Here is a 12224-nt window from a genome sequence, read left to right as displayed (position 1 = left end):
GTGAGAGAATGTGTACGTGGTTGGTGACTCATCGTCTGTGAGCAACTGTGGCTTTATCTGGATCTTTTTGGCACTGCAGACCACACCGGTACACACAGCGGCCTTTTTTGGGAATGGTGATAATGGAGAGTACATGCTATCTAAAAAGTTATTAATAACACAACAAGGGGTCCTAAAGCCTCTTCCCCACTACGCAGTATGTCCCTTCACCCTCTGAGACTCACCTCACGTTCCTATTAGTGAAAGCAGCCACTTGTCCACTGCTGCAAATTAAACCTCTCCATCAGCTGTTCATCACTCTTACTCAGGTAGGTTTCAACGATTATAACGTTACGTGTGTGTGTGTGTGTGTGTGTGTGTGTGTGTGTGTGTGTATGTGTGTGTGTGTGCAACCAGGATGCAGTATTTATGCTTTAAAATAGTACAAACCTGGAGAAAGAAATCTAGGTGAATTTACAGACTCTGTTTAAAACGTTCAGATTCACTGCTGTACACCTGAACGCTCCCCGTCATGTCTGACAACGAGGAAGTTGTGGAGGAGTATGAGGAGTAGGTTGTTTTCATTTTTATACATCATATAAAAGCTCTATTCCATGTTTCTATTGTTTCTGCTTAGATGAAATGTGCACGTGTCTTGTCTAACGTAAGAATACACCCTGTTACACAACATACTGTATTGTGACGACAGCTATATGTTGCTGTGATGACAGAACAATAATGTACGTTCATGTTTGATTTTCACAGGGAGGTGGAAGGTAAGAACTTTCATCTTGACTCATCACATACAGCATCATAGCCGCACTGGAAGACGTGATATACTGTTTAATCTAAAGCCGTGTAGTTGTTATAGATGTTTTCTTTAAGTAATCCAGTGAGCTTAACATGGTCAATGTGTGCCAAAAAGATGTCCTGATGATGGCAGTAGGTAGATTTTCTTGACAAATCCACAATGTAAAAGTTGTAATGATTTTATTTTCATGTTTTGCTTGTAATAATTATGCATTACAGCAAAAGTAGTTTTGTGTGTGTGCGTGCGTGCGTGCGTGCGTGTGCATGCAGCACTTACTCATTATGTGATTCCATTTACATATTACCTCTCTTGTGTATTTTCCTGGATGCGTGATTCAGAAGAGGATGCTGCTGAAGGTATGGGACATTTTGAAATTAAGCTCATCGGGTCATCAATGAATGAATGAGTGGTGAACCTTGACAGGATGCCTGTGGTTAAAATAACATAGCTGTGAGCAGTAGTGGAGGAAGCAATCAGATCTTTACTTAAGTAAAAGCACTTACACCACAGTGTAAAAAGTCCTGCATTGATTAATGCTAATGAATTAAAAGTATGTCAATATTATCAGGAATATAAACGCAACTTGGTTTAGGTGGATTTTTAACTATAAATGTTTTTATCTATAAAAATGTTCATCTATAGGACTATTATATTATATATATATATATATATATATATATATAATATTTATATATATATAATATTTATATATATATATTATATTATATATATTTTATATATAAATATTATATATATATAAATAATAGTATATATATAAATACTTTTTTATATAAATAATATTTTATATATAAATATTTTTTTATATACATAAAATATTATTTATATATAAAATATTATAACTTACGTACAGTTGGGTAGTTTAACTTATAACAAAGCCTTGTATCTAATAAGGACTTTTTAATGCAAAAATATAATTACTGTCAAATAATTGGAGTAAAAAGTAAAGTATTTCACGTGTGTGGCATGAAAACAAAATACTCAAGTAGAGTACCTTAAATGTGTACTTTAGTACAGTACTTGAGTAAATGCACTTAATTACACTCCACCACCAGCTGTGACTGACATTCATGAATGATTATATCACATCATCATTCATGCTTGAATTATCATGCTATCTTTCTCTCTCTGTATGAATGTCGCTGGCTGCTTTGCTAGCTGTATGGCTTTACTAAACGACTCTGTACTTTTGCTCAGCAGGGGAGCAGGGGGTAGAGGAGGAGGTGGAGGAGGAGCAGGAGGAGGAGCAGGAGGAGGCAGAGGAAGGTACTTAGTTAAAGTTAAAAGCATCTTTTTTAAGATACTCCATACACGGTAAATGTCGGCTGTTTTTGTGGACATAGAGCGAGTACCAGGAGGAGGAACCTTTAAATCAGAAACATAGGCTATTACATGCAGTGTGATGGAGCTCACTATGCACATGCACAATAACTAGGCATAAACAATACGATACAACATTACATTTGAAATAGTAAAGCTAGATCCATACAAGTATTAGGCTTACTGAGAAATAATGCTCGACTTTAACATTTTACATTTTATAGAGGATGAAAAATGACTTATTCATCAATAAATACAATATAAATAAATGCTGAAATAACTAAATAATAAATAAATATGGATTTCTATATTTATTCATTTATTTCGGTGTCTGTAGGTTGTTGAGGATGGTGGTACTGAAAATAAAAATATAAACATAAAAATAAAGATATATATTAAGAGTAATAGATATTATTTTAATCACAAGTAATTACCAACATGTATAAATATATTTATTTGTTTATATATTTCTTGCAACATTTATTTATATCTCTATACTTTTTATTATTAATTGCATATATATTCGAGCATTTATTTATTCATGATAAATAGGTGTCATGACTGTAGAGTACGACGCCCCTTTCTGTTAAAAATCCCAAACAAAACATTCTCTCTTTTTGCTGTCAGTAATGGAGATATGCTCGTTAGTGTCACCTGATAAGATCTTATACTTGACTTTAAATTCACGAGCTCGAGTGCAGTCTGTTTAAAATACCAGAGGTGGGTAGCTCATTCTGAATTTATCTCTTGGCAAGGCTTTTTAATCTGGTACACAGGGTCAATGCAACAACACACTAACATACTGTGGGGACACAGCTCCTAAGAGTGCGAACAAACTCCTGTAACAGCCGGAATGAGAGAAAAGACAAAAAAAATCCCATTTAATTTAGATTTAGAAGCTGTTCTCTCATTTAATTCATTTCAAGATGAACTTGTGAAAAATAGCATTTGACATGAGGAGAGTGATGGCTCCAATAAGGCAATGAGTCAATATCACACCATGACAGTGCCAAGATTTCTAACTGATATGTCACTATTTGCTTTCCAACTTCCTTCTATGCCAGAGGCCGTGCAGGCAGAGAACGAAACTGCTGCAGGGGAGGAGGAGGCCAACGAAGAACAAGGTGAGGGTTTGGAGGGGGAAACATTGTTGTTGTGATTACAGACATGGCGTCAGTGTTGCTCCTGTGTCAGTGGTTGTCCAGCAAGACATACATCTAAGTCTAGAGTTGGGTATGTGCTGTCAACAACAAAGCCAATGATGACTAATGGGTTCTGTCTGTAACCATCATTCAGAGACAGGTGGGGAAATAATCTGCTATGACAGTCAAACTTCACTTTGGTATGTGAATGTCTGCAGTGGCTTCATTGTGTCAAATATTCATGTTTTCCTTCTCTGTGTCTCTCTCTTAGTCACACCACACATATCCACTGGGTCACTGTAGAAAGTAATCCCCTGGCCTCCCAGCCCTGAGGCTCTGCTCATTAGTCAGAATTAGGCGTTTTATTTAAATCAGAAATGTTCAGGCGTTTCTCTCTCATCTAGACAATCATGTGAAATAGGAGGTAAGTTAGTCACATTCAAAGTCATATTTCCATGTTTCAAATGAGCAAACGACAGCCGTCACCGGAATTTTCGACTTGCCAAAATTTTCCTTCCAGTTCAGTTTATTATCAGAGGGGTTTTTATTAGCCATGCTAGGGATGGCGTTGTCAGTCCATCACTTTAGTCAAGACAGAAGTATCTCAACAAGTATTGAAGTTTTGAGCAGAAATTTGTGATGACAATTTACACCTATAGAAGTTATGAATTCATTTTTTTGAAGGTCAAGCACCTGGGGCTCCACTCGCATTACCAGCGTTTCCTCCACTCTCGTGTTAGCATTGCGTGGCGTTGCTTGCCTTATGATCCGGTCGTAACTCCGGCGTCTCCTCGTCTCGCTCATGACTGTTTCGTCTTGCCTGATCTTGTGCTTCATCTGAGTCAGCTGTAGTACTTTTTTTTTTATTGTGTGCCCTGTCTGGTTGAAATGGGTGTATTGCTGCATTGGCGTCATTTGACAAAAGTTTAAAATTAATGATTGAATTATGTTAATAAATATTACAGTAACATTCAAGGTTCACAGACAATGAATTCTAGTAACTGTTTGTGATCCCTTGCCTTTTCATACAGCACCAACACCAGGTCCAGTTTTCCAATACTTTGGTTTATGACCAAATACGCCTTTGTTTACACAAGAGTGTCATTCAGAGGTCACATGCTATACCTTCTTTGGCGATTGAGCTCACTGTTATCTAGACCACCTCACTAACACAATGCTAATTATGAGTTGTGACAGGTGCAAAACTTTACTTTTGACATACCCTCTAACACAGATAAGCAAACAATACCTTATCATTCTCGGTGCTCTATTTTGGTCTTTCTCGTTTCCTGTAATCGGATGTATAATTGTAATATAATTGTGTCTGTCAGCACTCACTCATTTGACACACACACTCACAAACTCACACAAGCCTCTCAAGTATCTTATTTTGGTTGCAGATGGAGAAGAGGAAGCAGAGGAGGGAGAAGGTAACACTGTTGATCTACATTGCATCAAAATGAAATGTTGGCAGGCGTTACATAATATGAATCTGTTGTTCTTGGATGTAATCAAAATCAAGCTGGATTGTACAAGAGTTAGCCTCAGATGAACTCTCTGCTGAACTAAATTTCCACGGCGGTTACAAGCACATACACACAGGCTCCATTGTCTTAATTTACTGGCATTTCCTGGTAAGTTTATGAAAGGTTTTGGTGTACTCTTGTTTGTGTGGTCTGGACTAGTTCATTGGTGTCTTCTCTTGCCATTCTTTTTTCTTTCCAGAGGAGGCCAAACCAAAATTCAAGTGAGTAACACACCCTGATGTGTACACACAAACACACGCACACACAAACATACACAAACATACACACACACAGTTAATTCCTCTACAGCACTGTTATGGAAACCAAATATTTTGTATAGAGGTATATCTCGGATACTTAAAAGCCTTTGACATTTTGGGTGATACACCCATTGGCTTTCATGCAGAGAGTAACTTTATAACATATATAGGCTACCACTTATATCTATGGCATTATATCATGCTGCCTGCAGCCGGTTAGCTTAGCTTAGCACAAAGACTGGAAACAGGGGGAAACAGCTAGCATGGCTCTTTCCAAAGGTAACAAAATCCTTCTACACGCGTTTAATCTGTAGAAAGCTATTGCATCTAGACATAAAATGGATCATAAATTGTTGTTTTTACACATTGGCTTTTTGTAGCGATTAAACAACATGTCACAGCCACATACACTCATACCTGTCAACATTGGAATTTCAAAATTAGGGAAATCTTTTGGTGGACTCTGCCCATATTTTAACAGCTTGAGAGCTTGAGGGCTGAGGCCATATGGCTCACAGACAATTTTGAGCTGACATTGATTAACAAGTAATAAATAATTATACTGTGTCCTTTTAAAGTAAAACATTTAGCAGCGGATTTTGTTTTAGTTCTCCCCTCTCCTTTCCTGTGTGTGTGTGTGTGTGTGTGTGTGTGTGTGTGTGTGTGTGTGTGTGTGTGTGTGTGTGTGTGTGTGTGTGTGTGTGTGTGTGCGTGTGTGTGTGGCGGAGCCCTGCCCTTCGCGAAACAGCTGAGGAGAAACTGCGCAAAGCAAGCAGTAGACCAGGGGTGTCAAACTCAATCACAGAGAGGGCCAAAATTAAGGCATCGTTTCGGGGGTGAAGCTTGGAAACTGCAGCGACCACAGAGACACACTTTGCCTTGAGTGTGTCATTACACTGGAGGTCAATCAGCTCCATTTGGATGTTCATATGTGCTGTTTCCACGTCAACTGCAAACGGATTGCTGAGCAGTTCATGCGCAGTCTGGAACACCGCGGTGGAGATGGTTTGTCAGTGTTTGGAAACACTTAGTGACCAAAGTTTCCTTAATGCATCTGAGTCTCCCACAGGCAGCTTGGCCTTGAACACTCTCACTGCATCATACATGTCCGTGATCACACGGCCCTGAAGCTGCAGGTTTAACAGTGAGATGCTTCATTATGTCGCACAAACAGGCCAGCTCACATCGTCACTTTTCGTCCCAGAGATCTGTGGTGTGTTTCCCTTTGCTTCCAAAAACGGGCAGATTTCCTCACGCACCTCGAAAAATCTATTCAGCACTTTCCCTCGACTGAGCCATCGCACCGCCATGTTCAGAATGTATCTCCTTCGGAAAAGACTTACATTGACTTGATAAAGTTTCCTGTCTGTGTTACGGTGCTTATTACATGCTCCATCTCCAGAGCTTTACAACACAGCGCTTCCTGGTGTGTGATGCGGTGATACACCGTCAGCTCACCTGCACAGTTCTCTCGCTGCATCTTCTCCCGCATCCTGCACTAATCTGCTCTTTTCATCACATCGCAGGCTCCGTCTGTCGTCAGTCCCGTCAATTTGTCCCGGGGCAGTTTCATTTCATTCACACATTTAGATACTTCCTCAAATATGTATTTTCCCGTGGTTGTTCCATGCCTTGATTGAATTACCAAAACCGGCGGGCCAGTTATGATAGAAACATTATATTTTCTTGCGGATACAATTGTGGCCTTGAGTTTGACACAGTAAACACAGAAACGTGCACATACATTAGATGAATAACTTGGACGATTGTTCATGCTGGCGAACATCGCTTTTTCTCTCATTTCATCTGAATGGCACACTTTACAAAAAGCACGAGTTTGCCCGACTCTGCTTTTTATTAAATAAGAGAAGGTCTCCTCTCATTTGGCAGGTACCTGCATAAAGTTTTACCTTTTTTAGGCAGGTACAACTGCGTCTCCATCTTCACTGTGACTCTCATCATATGTTTTCGTCTTCTTCTTCTTCTTCTGTGTTATTGTTCCTGTTTTCTTCTTCTGTGTGTTTACTGGCGGAAAACGTTTTTCAACTAAAGTTAAACATAATACTGCCACCTACTTTACCACTGTACACTTTTTATTAAATTAGGCCTATTTTAATTTTTGAAAGGTTCAAAATACGGGATAATTAGGGGAAAATATTGAAATGGGAGGACAGCGGGATAGAAGGAAAAATACGGGATAATCCCGGGAAAAACGGGAGGGTTGACAGGTATGCATACACGCAGTGGCGGGCTGTGCATTTCACACCTAGGCCTTCAGTGATGTCCTACACAGTCCTACCTGAATTATTCCACCTCTTAATACCATCATTATGACGCCATGGCTCTAGAAACTATACATTTAGACAGAAACGCAGTATAACCGGGCGTTGCATCACCCTAACAACAGAGTTATATTAATATTTACGAAACGTTTAGTTGTAAATAGCAGGCATTCCCAGCAGTACAATGTGCAGTGCCTCTCGGAGGCTGTGAGCCGGGGGTACCGCTCGTAGTTAGTGATTTGAAAGTGGCGGACAAACCCTTTTCCCAGCTGTGATAGGCTCGCTAGCGTCGGGGTTGGCCGTTCTCTTCTCACGATGTCTAGCTTTTCTTGAAAAGATCGTCTTGAAAATGGCGTTGTAATTATATCTGCGACCAAATCAATCTCTTCTTCTCCTTCGGCCATTGTGGCTTGAAAAAAAACAGCTTGTAGAAATCTAAATTAGCTTGTTCAAAGTTTGCTATCTCTGCATAGCTCTGCCTCTCAATAGTGCGTATCCAATCAAAAGACGTGCACGTGCTGACGTTATCGTACGCCTGCTAGCTGGCCCCGGTGTCGCCAACTCGAAATCTGATTGGTTAACGCCACAGTTTTGTCTCCGTTCAATTTAAGCGACAGGCGCCCCCACTGTTGATCCTGAAGGCCTAAGGGCAGATCTCTTGGACTCTGGCAACACATCATGGCTGAAATATGATTGGATTAAAGCTCTAACATAAAGGCCAGCCCTCCAAATCTCGATCTGAGGCTGGAAGCAGCGCAACCAAGAGGAAAGCTATGAAATGAAGAGAATAGACTATGGGGAATAATTTATGGATCATATTTGTGGAAAAAATATATCAAAATTAAATGTATATTCTGATGATGTTCAGGCCAGCAGGGAAGGCCTTGCTGGCCCTGACGGCCCACCACTGCATACACGTAGCCTACTTTAAACCCCATTTGTGCATTCTTTTAATGGTGCCATTTTGCAAAATGTAAACAAATCCTATAGACTATAGTCTAAAAAAACGTGCTTCAAGCTGTTGCTAAGCCACAAATCCATAGCGTTCTTTTTGTTTACAGCCCCAGCCCTAAGACTAACTCCAACATATTAGTGTATGATCAATATGCTTCTTTTAGTCATCAGTGTTTATAAATGTAATTAAATATTTTAACGAATGCATAATATGAATAGTTTTTGACTTGAAAAATAAAACGTTAGACATAGATGTTAAACTGTAAAACTAAAGCTTATAAACTTTCGCAACATGCACAGTCATGTATTATTTAATGGAACATTTGTTTGGCATGTTTAACCTGCTGTGTTCACCTTCTGTCCTCATAGTGTTTTTTTCTTTTTTAAACCTTCAGGCCATTTATCATGCCCAACCTCATCCCTCCTAAGATCCCAGATGGAGAGAAAGTGGATTTTGATGTGAGTGACAGACTTACAGTACATACTGTGCATAGGTTTCTGCCTAATGGTGTAAACCCATTGAGACCCATACCATTAAGCACAAGAAGCACTGACCCCCTGCTTCTGTAGGATATACATCGTAAAAGGATGGAGAAGGACCTGATGGAGCTTCAGACTTTAATCGTGGTTCACTTTGAGAGCAGAAAGAAGGAAGAAGATGAGATCGTTCATCTCAAGGATAGGATTGTAAGATCCTTACACTATAGCAAATCAAAAATAAACGTATTCACGCACACATAACGTTAAAGACGGCTTTAAGATCTGCTATTCTGATCTATTATGCAGGAGAAGCGTCGTTCTGAGCGAGCAGAGCAGCATAGAATCCGCAGTGAGAGAGAGAAGGAGCGACAGAAGCGTCTTGAGGTATAGTAATGTCCAAGCTGCTGTAATGTAATATATACTTCCTGCATCTACTGAATGAGACATTTCAATCCTGGTTCTTGTTCTCTCTGGATCCTTGTTTCTTTAGGACGAGAGAACTCGTAAGGAGGACGAGGAGGCCAAGAAGAGAGCAGATGATGACGCTAAGAAGAAGAAAACCCTCACCAGCCTCCACTTCGGAGGTTACATGCAGAAGTTGGTGAGCAGGTGGTGGGGTCATAGTGGGAGGTTAAAGTATTGCAAAAGAGAAAGATATTAGAGCCATGTTTTATTTTACTTTCCCACAGACAGAGAAACGGAGTGGTAAGAGGCAGACTGAGAGAGAGAAGAAGAAGAAGATCCTGAGCGAAAGACGCAAACATCTGGACATCGATCATTTGAGCCAGGACAGACTCAAGTAGGTGGAGACATATTGTGTCATTTAACCACAAGAAATATAAAGAAGGGACATTATTTCTAATACACATGAGACAATAAAAATAATCCCGCAACATATTTCATTTTTCTTTATCTGTGTTCTCACAGGGAGAAAGCTAAAGAGCTGTGGGAGTGGATGCAAGAGCTGGAGGCAGAGAAGTTTGAACTGCAGTACCAGTTAACTGGTCAGAAATATGAGGTGTGTGCTACAGTACACAACACATATTGTCGAAGTAAGGCACAGGATATAATAGACCTCATTCGAGTAACATTTGCATGTTTTCTTTGCTCCAGATTAATGTGCTGAGGAACCGTGTCAGCGACCATCAGAAAACGTAAGAATGTAACTTTTTCTCTCTCTGAAGCAAAACACACTTTTCACTCAGTTGCACTGCTCACTATGTTGCAGAACAAAACCGGAAGAACCTCCCTCAAAGTGCCTGTCAAGGTCAATAGACCCTTTTCTCAGCAGACATTTTGCTTTGTCAGAACATGAAAAGCACAAGTAGAGTAAATAACTTGAATGATCGCTGCTTTCCTTTAGGTGAGCTAGCTCCGGGGCTCTGCTATCCTTGTTCACTCAAGGATGGGAATTTCTGGGAATGAAGCCATCATTAATGTAATCATTTTACACCTGTGCTTTTCCTGCTTTGAGATGCCAAAAAGTCAAATGTCAAAACGTGTGTAACCTCGTTAACAAAACCGCTATTTCCACCTGTTGGTGAAATGGCCAAAATATAAGTTAACTCTTTCCCCTTTCAATAGTTAAATGCAAAACCTCCTGTTCTCACAGGTTGAGTAGTATTCCCCATCATACATAAACTAAACTTCATGTGTAAAGTTGGTGGAGTGCCCTTTTAAGGTTAGAGTTATGGCCGGGTTATATTCGAAAACAAGTAATCTGTACTTCTAACTAAATTCAAAAGAGTTTATAGTTACAATGGCCACGCTCGACGGCGGAGTGAAAAGCCATCATAGAGAGAGGGAATATTGTTTACATGCAAAAGTAATAGTTTTAAGAAAACTTATGCTCAGTTCACAAAACTTAATAATGTATTTTAATTGAAGTTCCAAGAGCACATGTGGGGCCACTAATGTCATTCTGCAGTATGACTGGAAAAATACATATAAAGGATTTGATAACAACTTATATAACTTCTTCTGACACAAACAGTCACAAAGACATGTATTAAAGTCACAGACACTCACAGTTAAGTTGTCAAAGCTAAGCTATAATTTGACCCATTGATCTCAAACATCGCCTGTTTGCTATCCTGGCTCCAATATGGTGGAACGACCTCCCCATTGATGTCAGGTCAACAGAAAGTCGTCACACCTTCCGTCGCAGACTGAAAACTCACCTGTTTCGACTGCACCTCGACAAATGAAGAAAAAATCAAATATTCTGTTCTTTGTATGTTGCATTTACATGGGTTTGGTGTATTTGTAGCTAATAGTTGAATTTGTCTTCTATTGTTTCTGTATGTTGCACTTTTGTGTGGCTTATTTGAAGCTATTGTTCTGCACTTAAAGGATTTCACCTATTTGAAGCTAATGTACTTGCAAGATTCCCGCTGTTCGGAGTTGTATCATCATGATTGTTTGCACTTATTGTAAGTCGCTTTGGACAAAAGCGTCAGCTAAATTAACTGTAATGTAATGTAAGAAATGCAACAGTTTTCCTTTTAAATTGGATATGTAGCAGCCCTTTAAGCGCTCATCACTAAACTAAATGGCATTTTGAGGCCACTAAAGCACCCCACCCCTTTCCCCTCCCTGCCAAGCTCTCATTTGGCTCGCCTTCACGAGCTCAGGAGCCCCCAGAAGCAATGTTATTCAGTCAAACTGGGAGAGCTGGCTGTATGGCAGGGTGTGGCAGGTCACAGCTGTCACAGACACACTGAAACACTGAAACAACTCTCAAAGTGTGCTGACAGCCTTTTTATTTTTGGAAGGGATGGTCGAGGATTCTGCAAATGTGCATTCTTGATGTTTTTTGTGGACAAACATGTTTGCTTCTTCCTCATGTGATCCTTCCTTGTATTCAACAGATCCAAGAGGACCAAAAGAGGCCTGAGGAAATAATTGCAGACATGCTGAGTGATGCAGTGTAACCATCAGTCTCGCCCTGAAGCCACTGCCTCAAACCAAGCCCTGGCTTTCCTGTCACACCCTCGTCCCACCTGTTTCCACAATATCATCACTCACCCAAGTTGTTTCCCTCTGATTACCATCCATAAAATCCCCTGTGTTTAAGGGTGTAAATTAAACTAAATCTTAGTCTAATTAATGTCTTCCTGCTTTTTCAGACTTCTGAGTAAGAGTGCATGAGTTTGCTGGCACTCAAAACTCCACAGAGAGTAAATAATATGCAAGACATGACTGCAGAAAGCCTAAAGCAAAGGCAGGAAGAGACATATTCTTACTCAAAGACAGGCTCTGACATGACTAACGACTGTCATGGTGCTCCTTGGGCCAACGCCCAGACCTCCACCCAACACACATTCATAAACCAAGCTGGGAAAGAATGAATCATTTCTTTTTAACTGTAATCCAGGTGGGAAAAGCCCTCATCTGATAAAAGATGTTCCTTCTTTAACTGCTTTACAACTTCTCTCCAAGTAAATTTATAT

At 39.9% G+C, this 12224-nt stretch overlaps 1 protein-coding gene across 1 annotated transcript; it reads left to right on the top strand.

Annotated features, from left to right (window-relative positions):
• Window positions 1–3196: 3196 nt before the first annotated feature.
• On the top strand, window positions 3197–11832 carry tnnt2a (troponin T type 2a (cardiac)). Its single transcript, XM_029435571.1, has 11 exons — window positions 3197–3252; window positions 4671–4700; window positions 4996–5017; window positions 8688–8751; window positions 8863–8979; window positions 9079–9156; window positions 9263–9373; window positions 9462–9571; window positions 9700–9790; window positions 9886–9926; window positions 11643–11832. The coding sequence occupies exons 4-11, from the start codon at window positions 8698–8700 to the stop codon at window positions 11674–11676; spliced, it is 636 nt and encodes a 211-aa protein (XP_029291431.1). The 5' UTR covers window positions 3197–3252; window positions 4671–4700; window positions 4996–5017; window positions 8688–8697; the 3' UTR covers window positions 11677–11832.
• Window positions 11833–12224: the final 392 nt, after the last annotated feature.

This window comes from Cottoperca gobio, chromosome 7, assembly GCF_900634415.1.
Source record: "Cottoperca gobio chromosome 7, fCotGob3.1, whole genome shotgun sequence".
Taxonomy (NCBI): Eukaryota; Metazoa; Chordata; class Actinopteri; order Perciformes; family Bovichtidae; genus Cottoperca; species Cottoperca gobio.
This window is presented reverse-complemented; position numbering and strand designations above follow the sequence as displayed.

What these genes read in the sequence shown, in the direction of transcription:
- tnnt2a (XM_029435571.1), top strand. Translation starts at nt 8,698, where the DNA reads ATGCCCAACCTCATCCCTCCTAAGATCCCAGATGGAGAGAAAGTGGAT. An exon ending in GAGAGAAAGTGGATTTTGAT is followed by an intron (nt 8,752 to 8,862) that starts GTGAGTGACAGA and finishes CTGCTTCTGTAG; the next exon opens with GATATACATCGTAAAAGGAT. An exon ending in TTGAGCCAGGACAGACTCAA is followed by an intron (nt 9,572 to 9,699) that starts GTAGGTGGAGAC and finishes GTGTTCTCACAG; the next exon opens with GGAGAAAGCTAAAGAGCTGT.